General features: G+C 33.4%; 1 protein-coding gene across 1 annotated transcript in view; it reads left to right on the top strand.

Annotated features, from left to right (window-relative positions):
- The first annotated feature begins 703 nt into the window (after positions 1-703).
- The window catches only part of LOC127182730 (24-hydroxycholesterol 7-alpha-hydroxylase), a 21,509-nt gene continuing 14,566 nt past the window's right edge, over positions 704-7,646 (top strand). The window contains exons 1-10 of the mRNA XM_051138269.1: positions 704-1,023; positions 2,477-2,612; positions 2,788-2,962; positions 3,548-3,697; positions 3,871-3,964; positions 5,174-5,269; positions 5,381-5,471; positions 6,118-6,251; positions 6,386-6,481; positions 7,336-7,424. Coding sequence (XP_050994226.1) covers positions 844-1,023; positions 2,477-2,612; positions 2,788-2,962; positions 3,548-3,697; positions 3,871-3,964; positions 5,174-5,269; positions 5,381-5,471; positions 6,118-6,251; positions 6,386-6,481; positions 7,336-7,424 — 1,241 coding nt within the window. The 5' untranslated portion in view covers positions 704-843. The remainder of the gene's footprint in view (positions 1,024-2,476; positions 2,613-2,787; positions 2,963-3,547; positions 3,698-3,870; positions 3,965-5,173; positions 5,270-5,380; positions 5,472-6,117; positions 6,252-6,385; positions 6,482-7,335; positions 7,425-7,646) is intronic.

The following is a 7,646-nucleotide window of genomic DNA, read 5'->3' as shown; positions in this document are numbered from 1 at the left end:
TAAATAATTATAATATATTTAAAAAATGAATCCATCTTAGTTTGCGAGAAAATTTAATATGGTATGAAAAACGTTTCCAAAATTTGTAGCTGTATATATTGTATCTATACCATATTTTGCATAGTTTATTCTGTAGAAGATTCTAGAAATGTTTAATACCATAGTACTTTAATTACTTAATTTTCAATTTTAGATATACATAGATATACATAATATATATCTATATCTATATCTATATCTATCTATATATTTATATTATGTATATCTATATATATATACATATATGTAGAGATATAGAGATACATACATACATATATATATATATATATATATATATATATATATATATATTACAGACAACACATACTTGGGCACAGAAATTATTGAACTCACGACAAAATTATTAATCTTCCATTTACTTACATGTTGAACCACCAAATCTGAAATGTTTAACTCTTCTTTATGCATTCTGCGTAATGATTTGAGTGAACTTAATTAGCAGCGTTATATCCTGCAACACCTGACCCCCATTGGGCGGGGCTATCGATTTTAAGGGCGGGGTTAATCATATTGTAGGGGCAGTAGGGGTTCTTGGTGTGAGCCGGGAAAACAGTGTTAGTGGGCGGGGCTAGCTGGGTGGTGGGAGGAGCCAAATCTCTAATAGCAGTGGGAGGGGTTAGCGGTGTGGTGGGAGGATTTAGTTTCATGCTCTGAACCTTCTCAATGAGGGAATCCGATCTCATACGTGACCGCTGATTAGTGTTATCAGATATCTTAACAGGATCTTTTGACACAGACTCTTCATATGCGCTTCAGACGAGCATCATTGTACTCCAGGTTGCGATGGACTGGATTACTTTAATTTTGATTGTGTCTCTTGTGATTATTTCTTTTCATCTTCTCTTTGGCAAAAGAAGTCATCCCAATGCTCCTCCATGCATAAGAGGTTGGATACCGTGGTTTGGTGCTGCTTTTGAATTTGGCAAAGCACCTTTGCATTTCATCCAACAAGCCAGAGCCAAAGTAAGTTTGCCCGTTGTGAAATTACTTGATTACTTGAATAAAGAATTATAACTGTATAGTATAGCTGATTTGCATTTTTATATATATATATATATATATATATATAAATATATATATGAGTATATGAGATTTGCATAGAATTCTTTTTTTTTTTTTTTTTTGATTCATGCAAATGACAGTGCAGTAGGATTTTAGTCATTTGATTATTTACATTAGGTGTGCAAATTACATTTTACAATTACAATTTAATGGCAAACAGTTTTCAGCATAAATCAAACAGGGTTAGTCCACCAGTGGGTCCAGAAGTCCAGCTCCTCCCCTGCAAATTCAGATAAACCTGTTGCACTTACCTACTGTACAAAAATGTAAAAGCACAATGTATATTATATATATTACACATTTACTCTTAAAATTGGCAGAAGCTTTTTACTATGATCAATATAAACAATTTTATACAATTTCAGACAAAAATTTTTTAATTTTAATTATATTTTATTTTATTTATTTATTTATTTGTGACCCTGGACCACAAAACTAGTCTTATGTTGCACAGGTATATTTGTAGCAATAGCCAAAAAAACACTGGATGGGTCAAATTTATCGATTTTTCTTTAATGCCGAAAATCATTAGGATATTAAGTAAAGATCATGTTCCATGAAGATATTTTGTAAATTTACCACCATAAATATATCAAAACTTAATTTTTGATTATTAATATGCATTGCTATTAACTTCATTTGGACAACTTTAAACGTGATTTTCTCAGTATTGAGATTCCAGATGTTCAAATAGTTGTATCTCGACCAAATATTGTTCTTTCCTAACAATGTATATATAAATGTATGCATAAATCTCAATTTAGAGAAATTTACACTTATGACTGGTTTTGTGGTCCAGGGTCACATTTATTTAATTTTTATTTTTTGTAATGGCTGGCTGTTTATACTTTCAATATTTTCATTAGCAACTACAAAAATATTACCCAGATACTGTTCTGGAGCCCTGTGACCGATAGTGACCGATGTTTTGTTTTTGAGCTGTGCCATACTAACCGAGTTCATTTCAGCACCATTAATTTATGCAACTAGGGCAGAAGCTGCAAACAGTGGCCCTTTTTGACACATTTTTTGTTGTTCTGTGCACCGCTGTGCCAGTTCTCTGACGCATGGGAGCTAATGAGAGGTTTGCTGAATCGACAACTGCTCTAAAATTCACTAATTGCGTCTGCCAAGGCAAGAAATCACAACAAAAAAAGAGTGCTTTTAAGTATTTTAAAGTTCTCTGGAGCTGGGGTCATTAAATAAATGTATTTAATTGCCTGTTTTTGTACTGTATTATTTTGTTTCCAATTAATTTCCATCTTAACATAAGATTTAATCATTCATATGAAATGGAACTAATAAAACTTAATTTATAACATAATTAAGTATAACAGTTAGTTTGTTCTTTTAGTATGGACCAGTTTTCACTGTTGCTGCTGCTGGGAAGAGACTGACGTTTGTGACCCTTAATGAGGATTTCCGAGCTTTTTTCACTTCCAAAGATGTTGATTTTGAACAAGCAGTACAAGAAGCTGTTCACAACACAGGTACAATATTTGAAAGAAATTTTAAGATTTATAATCAATTGCTAAAACTCAATAATCAATTGCAGCATTATTCTCTTATACATGACCTTAGACTCTGAACTCAATGAGATTTATTACTGTCCTTGAACTATAGCCTGCGATAATGTGATAATGTTAACCTTGAGTTATTTTCCAGCTTCCATCAGCAAAGACTGTTTCTTCAAAACCCATCCAACCTGTGCCACCATAATCAAGGGCCAACTGACTCCGGGCAACACGGCAATCCTCTCCCCTCATCTCTGTGAAGAATTTAATGACCATTTGGAGAACCTTGGGAGCGAAGGATCTGGACAGCTGAATGAGCTCATCAAGTATAGTCTTCTTACATCAATTATTTACATTGTGCTAAAGTTCCCCTTAGAGAACAAGAGACATGCCTTCCATACATTTAAAAGCACCTGGTTAACACAGAAATTGGAAATTCTGTGGTTAATAATGCCACTGCATATCATTAGATTATGCTTATGAAAAGTAGACTATAACAAAGCTGTAACAAAATTTTGCTGATTTGTAAAAAAGGCCTAATATTATCTAATTTGATAATGACTTGATAACCAAAGCAGTCAAAAGTCACAAAAAGTATAATTGTATAATTTAACTTACAATCTGCAAGGAGTGGCAAAATATATCAAAGAATTTAACATAAACACACATTTATAAAAACTCCCCCCACAAAGTATGTAATTTTCTGTTATTGTTGTATTATTGAGAAAATGTGTCGTGGTTGAGGAAAACAGGCACTATTTTTCAAATCTGTAAGATTTCACTCAGCAAATATGATGCAGGACGATGCAATACACTATATTTCATCTACATTAATTTTGTAATCTGTTAAGAATATTTCAAGTAATTTATTTCTTTAAAAAGGTATTATACACTTTGTTTCTTGTTTTCAGGAGTGTTATGTATCCATCAGTAATGAGCAACTTACTTGGCCGGGATAATTCCCCCAATAATGCCCTCACCAGGCAGGAGTTCCTGAAGAAGTTCACAACATTTGATGAAGGATTTGAATACGGCTCCCAACTCCCAGACTTGTTCTTAAAGTATGTTAGCAGTACTGCTACAATATTACTGAAAATTGAAATTATGAAACACAATTAGTCACCTTAATCATGTTTATACGATACTTAAAAATAATAAAGGCGTTGCATATCTGCGTATATTTCTGTTTAAATACATTTGAAACTTCTAACGGATGCATCTTTTGTGTTTTCAGGGAATGGGCAAACTCAAAGCAATGGCTCCTTTCTCTTTTAAGAAATATGGCTTTGAACGCACAGAAGACCCTTAACAGTGAGAATGATGGAAAGGTAATATGTGTAATCTCTGTAAACTGCTTCACATGTTCATGATGAAAGACAATGATGGCCTTTATGGGGATAAGGTTAAAATGTAAAACTTTAAAATCCCCCCAGAAACTAAAAATTACTTTAAAGTTCCAGTGTTGGGTAAGTTACTCAAAAAAAGTAATCAATTACTAGGTACTAATTAGATTGCTGTACTAATTACTCTTTAAACAAGTATTGCATTACTTATTAATAATTACTTTCAAAATTTCATGTCAACCAGCTGAACAATACAAGGATAGACATGATTTTTTAAATAAAAAATAAAAATAAAATAAAATTGCATACATTTTGATGATTAAAGTATTTAAAGGGAGGTTTAAAAACGTACAATGCAATTACATCATAAGTAACTCTAATTACATTAAAAATTAAGAATAATCCCTTACTTTACTTTTTCAAGGGAAAGTGTTTAAAGTGCAGTAATTAATTGCTTAGTAACGTTTTACACCTAACACTGTGAGTTCTTATCTGCCAACTATCTCACTCTCCCAACAAAGTTGACTTGTCAAAAAGTGTTAAATTACCTTTTAAAGTTTTCTTCAAATGAATAGTTCACTTACAAATGGAAATTTGCTGAAAATGTACTCACCCTCAGGCCATCCAAGATGTAGATGATTTGTTTCTTCATCTGAACAGATTTGTAGAAATTTAGCATTACATCACTTGCTCACAATGGATCCTCTGCAGTGAATGGGTGCCGTCAGAATGAGAGTCCAAACAGCTGATAAAAACATCACAATAATCCACAAGTAATCCACATGACTTCAGTCAATCAATTAATGCTTTGTGAATGAACAGCTGTGTTTTTGTATAAATGAATTCATCATTAAGGCATTTTAATTTTAATATTGCTTCTGGATGTTGATCTTGAAACACATGGTATAGAGATACAGCAAACTAAATTTTCCTTGTAAGTCTGTTGAATGTGTACATTTAAAAACATGTTTGCACCAATAGAGGGAGCTAAAGAGTTTCTGTCAGGCTTCTAAGCTTTTTTGTAGGATTTTATGACGTTTGAAGATTTCCAGTTTTTTTCTTCTCATCATCTTAAAAAAATATATATTTTGGAATCAGCATAATATTAGAATTCTGCAATCTGCAATGTTTAGCCATTGTTTAATAATGCAGCAAAATCCATGAAGTTTCTAATCTGTCTCTGTTTCTCCTTAGACTTTACTACAGCACCTGGCTACTGTATTAAGTGAACAATATCTACCCAATTACGGTTTACTTTTGCTTTGGGCTTCCCTGGCAAATGCTATACCAGTAAGTGAGAGGTTTATTTCAGTGCTATTACACAGTATCTTTAGAAGTGTTAACTCAGATTGGACGTTGAACAGAATGTCAATGAAGACAAACGTTTTTACTTTATTCTAGATTACATTTTGGGCCATTGCTTTTATTTTGGCCAATCCTGAAGCGTATAAGATTGCAATGGATCAGATCAATGCTACCCTTAAAGACCAAGGTAAAACCTATGTCTTAAAACCAATGTTTTTCAACCAGTATAGCCTCAGTCAGACTGGTTTCATTAAACGCTTTTCAGTATAAACAAAATCTAATATTACGTGCTATCATTTAAAAACTTCCGATTGCTAAGATTTGTATGTTTTTGACTCAATAAAGTCTGCATGTATTTAATCAAAAATATAGTAAAATACAGTTTTTAACAGCCATTACTCCAGTCTTCAGTGTCACATGATCTTTTAGAAATATTCTAATATTCTGTTTTTAATTTCAGTTATTATTGTTAAAAACAATTGCGCTGCTTAATATTTTTGCGGAAACTATGATATATGTCTTTGAGACTTCTTACACTTTACATTCCCTCCAAAATCCACTAGAGGACAGCAAACTGTCATGCATTGTGTTTGACAAATCTTACAGTACATTTCAACATTTTTTGCATTAAAATCTATTAGTATATGACAACTTTTCCCATAAACATGCATTTGCACACTGCACATAGAGGTACATTTATGCACGATGCAAGTGTAACTGTAATGTAAGTATAAATGTAATGCTTTGTTACTGCACTAAACTTTCTCTTAAGCACACATCAATAAAGCTATGGAGAGTCACTTTAGTGCTTGTGTGTTTGCTTTGCATTTAAGACAAGAAGAAGACAAAGGTGACCCTAGATGACTTACAGCACATGCCATATGTGAAGTGGTGTATCATGGAAGCCATTCGGCTGAGGGCCCCTGGAGCCATTACTCGCAAAGTAGTGCGTCCTCTCAAATTACAGGTCAGCCATGACAGATTATTCATCGTACAGTGCGTTTTATGTTAGTGTTTTTATGCATAGGTCCATAATTGCAAGCTGTATACATAGAGCTTTTCTCAGCTAAACGAACTGTATGCATGTTTTCTGTTTTTCAGAATTACATTATCCCACCTGGTGACATGCTGATGTTGTCTCCTTACTGGGCTCACCGAAACCCCAAGTATTTCCCAGACCCGGAAGATTTCAAACCTGTGAGTAACTTCATTATGAATGACCTCAGCCACAGGATGAGGTTAACACAAATTCCTCTATAAACCAAAATAAAATAGAAACAAGACACATGCTCATAAAATGCATTTTTTACAGCAGGTAAAGAGCTTTACTATTAAATGTTCCTGTACTTTTTGAGGGGATTTTACGTAGTTTGTTTTGCTCTATGATGGAACTGGCATCTCTTTTATTGGTATTTTCTTTCAATAAAACTTCCTCCTTCCATTTTGTCTGGAAAGCTGCAGAGTGCTGGTCACAATGTGCTTGAAAACTCCAGCTGGGCTCCATTAAAACAAGAATAATAGGTCTGTATGTGTTCAAGGAAGGCCTGACAGTTATCTTCACAATTAACCTTCCGGCAAACGCCTATAGAGATTCCATTACACTTCTGTCTACTAATGTAATGCCTTGAAAAAAATAGCACAGCTTGCAGAGGCTAGGTCAGACCTACTACATCTATATGCTTTAAATGCTGTTTTCAGCAAAAGATATGTTTAGTTTCAAATCAGCTTTCTCCTTTACAGTGGAAATACACTCCTTTTTCCTTAACAGAATGCATTGGAAAAATATCCAAATCTATGGAAACCTTGGAAGGCCGGAGTTTTTGACCAGTTCGAAATAGTTTGTTGATGCAGCTCAACAGCAATTATTGATTTATGCCTACAATAAAGTCGCATTAGTGAAGAGATGGGCATTGCGTAGAGAGTTATTCAAAGATTACTGTAAATATGTCTTGTTATTAAATTAAATCTCGAAGTGCTGGAAGACAGGCTCAAATGGCTAGACTGGCCATCGCCCGAGTGGATTATTTTTAATGAAACTTTTCTTCCCACAGGAACGATGGGAAAAGGCAGATTTAGAAAAGAATGTCCACTTGGAAGGGTTTGTGGCATTTGGAGGGGGGAAAAATCAGTGCCCAGGAAGGTTAGAAAAACTTTTGTGTTTACACAAAATCATCATCATGCACACTCGAAAATCTGTAACATTCAATAAACTTGCATGCAGCTGAATATATAAATACTGTAATTTAATATACAAATAACTAGATTAATTTGTCTCCAAGTAATAAATGTGTTTATTTATATTTCATTTCAGGTTTTTTTTTTTTTTTTTGTATTGTAGAATGCAACACATTAATTGACAGTT

Source organism: Labeo rohita, chromosome 20 (assembly GCF_022985175.1).
Source record: "Labeo rohita strain BAU-BD-2019 chromosome 20, IGBB_LRoh.1.0, whole genome shotgun sequence".
NCBI classification, from domain to species: Eukaryota; Metazoa; Chordata; class Actinopteri; order Cypriniformes; family Cyprinidae; genus Labeo; species Labeo rohita.
Note: the sequence above shows the minus strand (reverse complement) of the source record. Positions and strands in the feature narration are given on the sequence as shown.